This window comes from Gadus chalcogrammus, chromosome 20 (genome assembly GCF_026213295.1).
Source record: "Gadus chalcogrammus isolate NIFS_2021 chromosome 20, NIFS_Gcha_1.0, whole genome shotgun sequence".
Lineage (NCBI taxonomy): Eukaryota > Metazoa > Chordata > Actinopteri > Gadiformes > Gadidae > Gadus > Gadus chalcogrammus.
The window spans coordinates 4,247,725-4,260,445 of NC_079431.1; the positions used below are offsets into that span (position 1 = coordinate 4,247,725).

The 12,721-nt window shown below is 47.5% G+C and overlaps 1 protein-coding gene across 1 annotated transcript in view; it reads right to left on the reverse strand.

Moving 5' to 3' along the window:
- Positions 1–7,738: 7,738 nt before the first annotated feature.
- LOC130373718 (speckle-type POZ protein-like A) overlaps positions 7,739–12,721 on the reverse strand; it is a 41,225-nt gene continuing 36,242 nt past the window's right edge. Inside the window, exon 8 of the mRNA XM_056580339.1 lies at positions 7,739–7,969. Within this exon, the coding sequence (XP_056436314.1) occupies positions 7,739–7,969 (231 nt within the window). The remainder of the gene's footprint in view (positions 7,970–12,721) is intronic.

Sequence of the window (12,721 nt, forward strand, 5' to 3'; positions counted from 1 at the left end):
TTTTCAGGAATAGTCAGTCACTTATTTATCCACTGTCTCCCACCCGCAGCCCCACCTCCCCGCCCCACCTCCCCCACGAGCCAGCCCCCATCGCAGCCCTAAAGCAGGTGCATGGCTACCCTCCACAAATTACATCCAGGATAATTTCATATTGATTAATGCAGATGCGTTCCTCTTGGCTCTCCAGCCCTACCTAGAGTCTATTTGGTATAAATTACCGAGGCCATTTTGCAGCACAAAGCCAGCCCTGTCCAATAAGGTGCTGGCTCCTGGGTCGACTGGGGGCCCCCAAACTACCCCTCAGCCTGCAGGAACCACTAAAGCTTTTAATTGCCGTCTGTGCAAATGGTCCTCACGCACTTGATGAAGTATCTCCAAAGTCAGGCATGGGCTGGTCCAGGCTCAGGGGCGAGTCTGTGTGTTTGTCAGTGGTGTGTGTGTGCTTTCCTGTGTATGTGTGTGTGTGTGTGTGTGTGTGTGTGTGTGTGTGTGTGTGTGTGTGTGTGTGTGTGTGTGTGTGTGTGTGTGTGTGTGTGTGTGTGTGTGTGTGTGTGTGTGTGTATGTGTGTATGTATTTGTATATGTGTGTGTAAGTGTGTCAATGTGTGTGTGAGTGTGTATGTGTGTGTAAGTGTGTGTCTGTGTGTGTGTGTGTGTGTTTATGTCTGCGTGTGTGTGTTTGTGTTTACTATATGTGTGTGTATTTGTGTATGCGTTAATACGCGTGTATGCAATGTGTGCGTGTGTGCGCGAGCGCTTGCAGGGCATGTCCATTTGGCTCGCATGCGTGTGCGAGTGCATCACAGCAAATGCCGCACGCAGTGGAGTGCGCAGCATGCAGGTGGTTGGTGAACAGCCCCAGCGAGGGTGGCCATCGCCACCCGGTGTCCCCTCGATACAGCGAGCAACAGCCCCTACGCAGTGGAAACACCACAATGAGGTCAAAGTGGACCTGACCCCCATCCACGCTGTTCCCCTACGTCCCCTACAGTAGGAGCCACTCGGGGCGGGGCCCAGATCCCGGATAAGGCGATTAAACAAACAAAGTGTTGCTTCAGTGGGAAAAAAAAAAGGACGATAAAACGATTGCATTCTTTGTCCGAGCTGCCAGCGGGACGGCAGGAAGGGAAGGGGAGCCGGGATTGGTCATTCTGACCGGAGAGACTGCACTGACACCGCTGCTCTCTGAAAAGTAATTGCAGATTCAGATCTGGTGAGAGGGGGGTCCGACTGGGAGTAAATGCCACCTATTTAATTACAGGGTCTCCTCTCCCGCACGTCTCCCCTATTGAGCCGTGGAGATGTCTATCGCTCCAGAGCATCCTGGGGAAATGACTCTAATGGGAAATGACCAGTGTCTGGGACGCCGGCGCAGATTGGAAGCGACGTCTGTTAATTGACGGCTAAGGAAATCCCCAGACGGATGACGGGGAAAAGTCACTTTGGAGCGCATGTAATTGGAGTGAACGGGGGTCTAAGGAGAATCAGAGGATAAAGTCTCCTGATGCTAAACTCGTCCATCTCTCCTACCACCACCACCACCACCACCACCACTATCACCACCACCTCCACCACCACCTCCACCACCACCACCTCCACCAACACCTTTGAAGAGGGGTCTTGACTAGGGCTGCAACACAGAGGATTTGCAGTAAACCACAGGAGACCGAGATAATGCTGATATCGATATTGAAAAAAAAATATATATATACACAGCGAGGTTGTGATGACAACCCCCTATTAAACCAGCGGTCTGGTCTGTGTCAAGGTGGTACACAGTGGCTTTCCTGTCTCCCAGGGCACAGGATAAATAGTCCAAAGGTGGCAGTAATGTCATTGCCTCCACGGTGTACATGCTGTTTCAAGGGCACACACACCTTCAAAAAACACAAATAACTTGTGAAATAGGGACACATACACACAGTATATGTGGTCAAATATGGATCACAAAGATAATGCGTAGGAATGCATGTGTATATACATATATCAATTAATACCCTTAGATAATTTGCTTTTGGCTTCCTGATTATCAATTGGTTTCGTAAACAAATTAGATGGTGTCTTTCATTGGTGTTCTCTCATTACTTTAATGCTACCACAACAAAGCCACTGACTCACAGACAAAGGCACCACAAGGTGTTTACAACTGTAAGCTACATCGGTAGCCTCTAAGACGGTCTATCTGCCGTTTGCTGGGAATCCATCATGGCCACATGTCAGCGGCGGTAACAAATCTGCTGCTGGTCTTCTCTGAACGCTCCAGCGGCCATTAGTCGCCAGTCTGGCGAGGGGGGCAAAGGGATCTGTGAGGTTGCCCAACTAGTGTGAGAGTCTGCGAGAACGTTGAAATGACCCGAATAACAACAGCATCTGTCTTGTGTCTGGACGTATTGACACAACATTACAGGTAGCAAATTGTTTCTGTGGTGCGCTCCTTGTGTGTGTGAGAGTGTGTGATTGTCCTCAAGGGTTCCTTGACCTCACAACGGTGTTGAAGATCCAAGAGAAGGTTCAACTGATTGAAGTTGACGGTCAACGCCGAGACGAATGAATGATGGCTTGTCGGGCTAGAGGTTCATCCTGGGAATGACGTCTTCTGTTGTGGGTTATGAGAAGTAGAAGATATGTCACTGTGGACCTTTTGTTTGTTTGGTGGATGTGTCGGTCTGGACATGCATTCATGTCATTAGTGTTCCTTTGTGTGCATGTTCATGCGTGGGTGCAAAGTTGTGTATGTTGTTGTGTGAGAGTGAGTGAGCAAGTCCGAGAGTGTGTGTGGTTCCCTTAATTCTAAGTATCTTCACTTTGGTCGCTGGTAGAAAAAATATAATGTGTTTGTATGTATGTTTGCAAATCATGTGTGTCTATGCCTTCGTTCATGTTTGGATGTTTTTGTTTTCCGTAGTCCGAAGCGCAGTGTGCAGTAGTTCTTTCTTTCCATTTTCCAGTATAAAATCGTTCTTACCAGGAAATATTGATAATCACTGTCTGGCACCCCCACTGTGCAAAGCGCCTCACTCCATTCCGACGTACTGAAATAACGCGATCCCCGCCCGGCGCCCGCTCCAGAAACACATCTTCTGGAATGATATTAATATCTAACCTGCTCTCAAAAGGTCAACACATACCCTTTATTCAATAAGTATTTACTGACCTTGTCACCTACTTGTAAAGTCTATGGACTGAATGAATTAAGATTCAAGGGGCCCAGTAATGGAAAAGTGTTTAATTTCGCCCTGACATTAAGACGTTGTGCCTCTTAGGCATTCGGTGGCACATTGTACGACGGAGGCTCCGTGCAGCTCTGCCTCCTCCCCCCTCCTCCCCCTCTTCTCCCGTGTTCCACTAAAACACTTCAATCACGGCAAAAGATCAAAGGAGCTGTTAAACTAATCAAGTGGAGACAAAGGAGATGAAACTCCCTGTGTATTCAGCGCTTTTCCTATTAGCGGATTTTTCCCTTTTTCCTCGTTCCTTCTCTCGCCCTGCCCTCCACAACCTCACTCCCGCTCTCTCTCTCTCTCCTCTCTCTCTCTCTCTCTCTCTCTCTCCTCCCTCCTCCCCATTAGTGAAAGCTGTACATTCCAGGGAAGTGGTTGGCAGCGCGCTCAATCGCCTGCGACGTCTACCGGAGTAAACAATGATCCTAAACAAATGGGCGTGTACCGTTTATGAGCCGAGTTATTCAACAAGACGCTCTGAGAAGTTCCCTTTGTAAAAGACTCCGACCTGAAAGCGTTCCCCTAAAGAAGATGTAGTTTGATATTGAAGGAAGTAAAAGAGTCTATGTTAAATTTAACTATGCACTTATAAATTATATAATTTAACAATAAATGTTCTGGAAATATTGATAATATGCAGATCTCATTTCCATTTTCAGGTAATATATTTCGATATTACGACATGTTAGGGTTGACCTATTGCTAACATCCTGTACTATGCACATATTCTATGCACATCACCAAGTCCTATCTCAAGCAATTTCTGAAGCAATCGCCTTGATTGACGACGGTTTACCGCCAGGGACAACGGGCATTATTTCCGGCAAAGGCAATGAAGAAATAAATGGAAGCAGTTTCTTCATTGCATGCTTCCAAGAGCAGCTAACCATTAAGATTAACAACAATATCTTTTTTTTAAGAATCTTTGAAGAGGTGAGGCTCAAATTAGATGCAGTCTCTGCCTATTTACCTTAGATTTTAGTTGGATCAAGTTCGTTACTCACAATATATATTGAAATGACTCATGCTTCAGGGACATTATTGTTGCAAGAGTGGTCTCAAAGAGTGCCAAGATTGTTTGACTTGACGGCCAAAGCACAGACAAGTGTTTCTCAACATCCCTGCTGTGACTTAATAATGCTGCAATTAAGATGCATTCTCCTTCTCTGTATCTAAAAAAGGGTGCCATATTGGATAATAAGTTGTTACCTGGCAACCACATGGAGGTAGATTTTGGAGAAAAGGTCACGAGGTAAGCTGCCTTTCATTTTCTCCCAGAAGAAAAAAAAATCTAACACAACTCACTGGCTATTACGGAAAAGTGTGATGGAGTTTGTTGTTTTTTCTCAGCATGAAGCAGTAGGCCTACCTTTAAAGACAGCGTTAAAATAGGGCTTTACGGCTGGAACACGTGGATAAACGTATTTCTGGGATGATCCGTGCTAGGGAACACGGGCGGTGCTACGGCACACCAGAGATATCAATAGATACCGATGTGCATGGTGTCACGATACATCCAACATAATGCTGGGCAGTGCCTTCGAGGATTTCACAAGCATTACCTATAACAAACAGCTTGCTGATCATGCTAATGCACCGGAAAAGGGTTCATTTAGCGGGCTGCACCGCAAATTGATTGTGTTCCTCGCTGAGGCTAAATAAAGAAAGACATCATCACACACGCCACTGCAGAACATAACACTGCTATCATAACGGAAATGAAGCAATGAATGGTGAAAGTCATTAGTTTAATGGGAAATTACTAAATAGAATTGTGCTTTAGGTGAATTTTTTGTTCAACGAACAAACCCCCCCCCCCCTCCCACTTGCTAAATCCTTCTCAACAGAAGCAATTATTTCCCTGACTTAGTGTTTTTTGAAACTGTAGATGCATCACTGATAAGGGCCACACAAAGCCCCTTCTATAATCACAATAACAACAGTTAGACGGCCATGAATAGTGTGCCACTCCCATTCACTCACAGAGCCGTTTAAAAACATTGCCGATAACAAAGTCTTCCATTGACGCGCTTTTCAAAGAGGACGCAAATTAAACTTAAAAAACTAATAATCTGATAGCTGAATTCCATCCGGTGTGAGAAGACAAGACGCAACACAACAATTAAAGGAAAATAAAAAGCAAAACGGGAGAAGTTCAATCAGATATGAAGAGGAGGAAGAGAGCTGGAGGTATATAGCTACTGACAGGGCACATAAAACCCCTCGGATACCTGCTTTGACTCTCCTTCCTGCCAGTCCTTTTCACAAAGAAGTTAATGATCCTGGCAACAAGATGAATCACCTCAGACAGCGTGCCGAGCAGCCCTGACAACTGAGCAGCGGCAGGCCTGACACCTGCAAGTACCAAAAGAAAGACTAATAGTCATGTCAGCTGCTACCTGTAGGAGTTGAGCTATGTCTGTCCGTGTGCGCGCGAGCGAGAGAGCTAGAGAGCGAGAGATAGGGCGCGAGAGAGAGAGAGAGGCGGGGCGGAGAGCGAGAGAGGACTCACCCCGGCTGAAAGAAGAAGTGGAAACAAACTCTGAGAGATGAGGCTTACTTGGACAACACTTTCTTTGTATTTCTTTACATTCAGTTTTTTTGCAGGATGCACTCTTTGAAGCGGAAACGGGTATGGCTGTGTTTGGTCTGCATTAGTGGAATGCGTCCAAAAAGGTATACAACGAAAAAGAGTATCTTACAATATTGAGGGGCACACAACCTAATGTTATATAGTCCCAATAGTATAAGGAGAGAAAAGCACAGACTTAGCTTGACCCTTATTACAAAGCCAGTCTGTAAAGCTTCTGATCAGCTTGACCGCTTAAAGACACGGAGAGTTGTCCTCACCGCTTCCTGCACAACGCCGCCAGGCGGCGTGTTAACAGCCAGATACCCCCCTATGTAACATCCCCAGAGCAGTGAAACGTGGTGGGCTGTGGGGTTATTCTCACGCTCTAAACAACACATGCGACAGCCCAGCAGTGTCCTCTTTCCCCCATCCGGACCCCCCATAAAGCGCGCATGGACGGCTGATAAACGTTCAAGGCCAGCTTTAGCCCCGGGATGCTCTAGAAGAACCGTGCCCTGATCTATCATCCGTCCTCCATATTAATGATGAGGTCACAGTGTTTTGAGGTACGGTAATGCGATAAAAGTGCAAAGCTCGCATTTAATTACGAGCCCGCGGACTTGACTGATCCGTAACTCTCTGGGCTCCGTCGTTCATGATGCAGCGGCGGGGCGATATGACAGGACCGTTATTTTCAATCCATATTCCCTTGTCCAAACTGGGAGTCCTGGCCCGGTGTTTCCTTCGTAAAGTGATGCCATGCGGGGATAATGTGGAACGAGTAAAAGGGAGAGGAGGCTAACGTGGGGCCGCGCTCAGAGCCAGCGCCGTTGGCTGCGCAGGATGGCGCCGTCCGGCTATAAATAAAAAAGGAAAAAAAATATGCACTTGCGTGGTGCAGCGTTTTTGAATTTCCCAATTTAAACAAAGAGTTGGAGAAGTGGAAAGTTTCGTAATTTAATACACTTGAATAGAGCTATATCATATGTTATGGGTCAAAGAGCTAGCTTGTGTTGCGGTTTTCTCCATGTCGACAGCCCCTCAGTGAAACAACCAAAAGCAATAACTTCTTACATCGTCGCACCCTCCTCTTGCTTTGGTCTGCAAGGTTCCATCATGACCATTGAATTTGTGTAAGCATGTTAAAGGTTTTGTATAAAGGTCAGTCAACATGGATAGGTTTAGCTCAGTTTGCTGTCGATAAGCCGTAGCATGAGGATATGATGAGAGCTAGCTGCCCAGATACATAGGGCGCATTAGAGTGGAAAACATCAAGCTATTGGACAATAATATCAGTAGCGAGGGTGACCCAGCGTTTCAGTTGCCTTCCCTTTAAATCACAACCAAAACAAGCGTTACTAAGGGCGTTATTAGCGCTAACCGAAGGAGCAGCGCAGGCAATCTTCCAAGGCCGCTATCATTGGTCCTATCCTGATGTGATTGGGTTCAACACATTAGGTTCATGACCAAACATCCGCCTTAGACAGGCACGCCTTTTAAATAAACTGATATGCAGACCGGCTGTTGACCAAATATTGGTTAATATCTTCTTTACATTGGTGCCAAAGCCCTCAAACATGATGTGGTCATTATGAGGAGGCCCATGGTGAAAAATTAGTTATCGTAGGGAGGAGATTGTTACTCTTTGGAAGAAGATAACATCACCATGACGGTATTATTTCTCCCAGTAACCTGACTGTTTTTTTCTCGAATCTTTGCATTCTTTGAGGTTCTCCACACACACACAAACACCTACGCACAAATAAGCGGTTCGCACCGAGTCCGTCATAAACGGTAGGATCCCCGACCTCACCTAATCTCTAGCCGTGGGCTTTACGAGCTCCACTGAATGACTCTCAAACATCACAGCAATCATTGTCCGTCTGGCCCGACTGGCGTTCCATCCCCGCGCTCATCCCCTAGCCATGAGGGGTCGCCGCCACGTTCACGCTTCATTTGACGCCACGACCAGCGGGAGAGGCGGATGGCGAGCGGGAGCCTCCTCCTTCTCCTCCGCCCGTTCCGTCGGAGCGTCAGACTTCCTGCGCTCCTTTGTATTCATTAGTAACCCAGTCACAGCGGCTCCGCGGACCGGAACCGGGCCCGGGGCCCCCGCGGGGACCGTCACCAGAGAGCGCCGCAGACGGACCCGTGCAGGTGGAGCAGGCGGGGAGACCTGCCACAGATCATTAACATGTCGGCCTGCAGGGGGACGCAGCGCCGGCGTTTGTTCCCCCGCTCGGCGTCACATCATCTGATTATGGTTGATTATGGTCTGATGATCTGATCTGATCTGATTATGGTTCTACCTCGACGCAACGCAAGGGGGTTATGGACCCCTTACGTCCTTGCGGACCCTCCTACCCTCCACAAGGGCCTGATGTGCGCCTTTTTTTTTAAAACTTTTTAAACGTCGAGGTGACGCAGCCGCAAGGGCTGTGATTGGTCCACTTACTAAAACCCGATGCAGAACCATAAAAGTTCACGACTGCGTTGAAGCGTCTGCGTGGTCATTGCGTTGCTTGAACATGGAACCATAAACAGCCCTTAACCTTGCGTCGAGGCGACGCAGCAGCAGCAAGGGCTGTGATTGGTCCGCTCACTAAAACCCGACGCAGAACCAAAACAGGTTCACGACTGCTCCTCGTAGGTTATGGGTCTCACTCGCATTAGAAGCTGTAGGTCATATCGCTACATCTACGAGAACATTTGTTCGGCGGGCCTGTCTGGAGTGCAGTGTTGCTATGGCAACCGTCTTCTATACAACGATAATGGTGGGACATTTCCAGGGGCATGACAGAGATCATGCCGAGCTGGCAAATAGCAGAAAGCTTTTTTGTTTTGAGCAAAAAAAGAGAAATCAGATTTTTCCTTCCTAATTACAAAGCCATTAAAAAAATCTCATGTTGCCATGTTCAATTTCATTTTAGATTCATTTCATTTTTACGAGCGCGGCTGAAACAAGGGGTGGCAACAACAGGAGACATTGCAGCACAGGACGATGGTGGGATACTACCTGGTGGACATTCAGTGTCAACCTTCATATTTACCAACAAATGTGGGCCCCTGGGCAACAGACTCTACTCCCCTGCAAATAAATCCAAAATGGCTATCCCAAGCAGAAGATTTCCTCCAGCCTAGAGAGGTTCATGCTTTTAGATTAAAAATGTGTGCTTCCAGAGCCATCTGGCTAGAGATGGGGTTGTGAGCGTGGCATGGAAGCCGGCCCCAATGCCACATCTTGGAATGGGCTATTGCTTTCCAAATGGCCCTAGGCTGAGCGTCCCTCCATGTATTTCTGCAATAGCATTAGCTTGTTTTTTCCCCCCGCTCCCAACCCCCCACACTTCGAAAACGCCCCTCCCTTTTGCCAAAGTTTAAAAGTAATCTTTAACTGGGAGCATGGCATGTTTTTGATAAGGAGCGGTAACTAGGTCAAGGACTCCGGTAAAGTCATTGAGCGCTAATTAAAGTACTCAGCGATGCTTGGTTTCAGACGGCCGCAGCTTCACCACACAAGCCTTGAGATATAAATCCGTTTCAGGATTTGGAGAGCCCATTGTTTCTCTTTCCTCATGAGTAAAATCATTTTCCTGCCATTCCTTTTTTTCTTTTTCAGCAATTGGAAGCCAAGTCTGTAATTAAGGCAGCCTGGTTATTATCAAGCCACTTGAGGGAGCAGGGAGGAGCTGCCAGTTCACCTATTACACAGTGTAAATTGTCAACTAATTTGAACCAACGACAGCAGCTGAATGAAGAGGCCATTATAGCAGCCACTGGGAAGTATGCATTTGCAGAGTCCTTCATAATTACATAACAATAAAAGGTTTTATGTTCCTTTTATTTTTTATACAAAGTGCTGCATGATCAAGAAAACAATTAGGGCTGTAGGAGTCAGAAAGACAAGTTTGAATAACTGAAGTCATTCTGTCTGGAAAAGATTTATGTTAAAATCCGGGCATTACGCAATCATATTTGAAAGAAATGAGCAAAAAAAGCAGAATATAAAAATGAACATGATAACAATTGTCATTGTGCTATAAAATTGTCATTGTGCTATGAAATATGACATTACATTTTAAATTAATGGATAGGTTGAGTCTTGGAGCCTTGCTTTGGTGTGTCACTTAGGTCATGGCTTAACATGAATACATAACATAATACATAATTAAGCCATGAATTCCCCTGGGACAAAACCGCGGAGGCAATTATGTTTCTCTGACGCATGTCATGTGCTCAACAACAATCGGTATGCTGCATGCCAAGAGAGAAACACAGCATTCTGACTCAATAAGTCATTCAAATGAGTGAGGGGCCGTGTTGTCCCATGGGACTATTGTTGCTTTCTTCAACGCATAATCGCCTTCCTTCGCCACCTTCAAGTGATGCAACTTTGTGTCCAATGCTCTTTTGTTTCTGTAGTTCCGATATGAGCCGCTAGCGTTGCATTTGTTGGTTTTTAATCTGCCTCTTTTGAGACTGAGGTCACCTTACACTCTCTTTGTCGCTTTCTTTGTCTATCACATCCTCTCTCTCACTTTCACTCCCTCTCCCTCTATCTCTCTCTCTCTCTCTCCCCTGATTCATTCTCGCTCCATCCTATTTGGTCTTGGCTTGGTTCTGGGCAACATCGTCATCCGCCACACACACACACACCACACACACACACCCACACACACACACCACACCACACACACACACCACACACACACACACACACACCACACACACACACACACACACACACACACACACACACACACACACACACCCTCCTGACGAATACACACCTGCTGATACAGGAAACATATTCATTCGCTTTGGGAATTGAACATGATAGTATTTCTGAATAGTCTCTCTTGGCTGTGGAGCCCTCGGCGTCGTGAGCGTGCGGGGCTATGACCCTGAGATTAGTCACTTTTAGGAGCCCTGGATGTACGGCCGCCAGCTATTTCTGCCACGAGCTGATTTTCATATTGATGTGATACGTCGGCCCACATATTGGCTCATGCATCACCTGGGCGCTGCAGCTGTCAGGCTTCAGTGATAGCAAGTGAGGCGGACAATCCCCGTGTTAATAAATAGCGGCTCGGGAAGCATAGCAAGCGCTGCACGCCGCCGGAGCCCCTACTCCGGGGGGGGGGGCGTCCTCCGCGGCGCTACACGCTTTAGCACCATTTCACCCCCTTCTCAACGCACACATGACAGATTACATAGATCCATATCAATAGATCAATTTCTATAGATCTAGATATATCGATCTATATCTATAGGCTATTTTTAAATAATCCATTCAGATATGCCTTACCCTTTTCGAACGGGTAAAGTGTTAAACCGCTTCTTTTCATTTGTGGTTTCATTGTTTGTCAATGTATGACTTAATTGTAACTGTCTACTCGTTTCATAATTTTATTAAATTTATTGCTTATTTTTTCTTTTTCTTTACTTGTTAGGGTATTTTCAATTTTCTTGGCTTGGTAGGGAAAGAAATGATCCAAAGACTGTGTATTCAGAGAGCCCATAAAGACTCAACTAAAGATGAACACCATCAGCGTTTAGTTTGACTCAAGGCTTTCAACAAGGTCATGTTCGGACCCCCCCCACTACTTTAATTACAGTTATACGCACTGCAATTGTTATCCACACTGCTCCATCTCAGCGCTTTGATTCTCTCCCCGGTACGAACCAATAGTCTGACCACAGTGGGGTCTACATCGGGGGGTGGGGGGGGGGGAGCAAGACATTATTCCCATTACGGAGTTATCCATGTCAGAGGATGCAGGGGAGAGGAGGGAGAGCGAGAGAAAGGGAGAGGGAGAGGGGGGAGAAAGACCAGTCAGAGAATTACACGATGCTGAGCGTTTGCGTGTGTTACACAGAGGAAGACTAAGGAGAGATTATCCAGAGCCAGATGTGTCTCTCTCTCGGGGGGTGGCGGTTTAGTGCGTTTGTGTGCGTGTGTATGTGTGTGTAACGGGATGGGGGGGGTTCTGTTCATGTGTGTGTATAGGAGGGGGGGGGGGGGGGGTTTGTGTGTGCTTGTGCGTGTGTTTATAGTAGGGGGGTGTCTGTGTGCGTTTGTGCACGTTGGGGTGTCCGTGTGCTTGTGTGCGTGTGTATGCGTGTGTACGGGGGCTGTCTGTGTGTGTTTGTGCGTGTGTATGTGTGTGTGTGTGTGTACGGGGGGGTGTCTGTGTGTTTGTATGCGTGTATGCCGGGGTGTCTGTGTATGTTGTGCGTGTGCGTGTGCGTATAGGGAGGAGGGGGGGGGGGGGGGGGGGGGGGGGGGGGGGGGGGTCTGTGTGCGGCGCCCTGCTGCTGGGAACAAATCTTTGACGGGGGAGGCGCCAAACGGCGACGGGGCCATTCTGCGTTCCCGTCTGTGAAGTCTCCCCGTCTCCCCCCGGCGCGCGTCCGGCTAAAGATCTGCAGCTTCCGGGAGCCGTCCTCCGTCTAATGTCGGCTGACACGTCGTCCGTCATGCTTTGGGCCGGCGTTTAGCGCCCTAATGCAGCATTAGCCTGCTGTTTGTTCACAGCGTCAACTGTCACGTCTGTTTACGCCCTCCTGAAAAGCCACGGCGCGGGGAATGTAAAACAGAGTATTTTTTTTGCATCAAACTCACAGACACCCCCACGACTATTTATCATCACGAACGCGGGGTTTTGGAAAGCAACACAGGCCTTTTTGCATGTTGGGGGGGGGGGGGGAGGATTGTTGGCAATCGTCGCAGCGAAGAGAAGGAAAGGACGGGGTCGGGGGGGACATTAGTATAATTGGGGGCCATGTGCGGCAGCGGCGTGGTCACTTGTGCGTGAGCTATGCTCTGTGTCTCTAAAGCCAAACAGGCCTCTTCTCCACTCGGTCCAGATTGCATTTTATTGAACCGCTACTCGTCAGCATTTTTGGGGGAGCTGGTAAATTAATT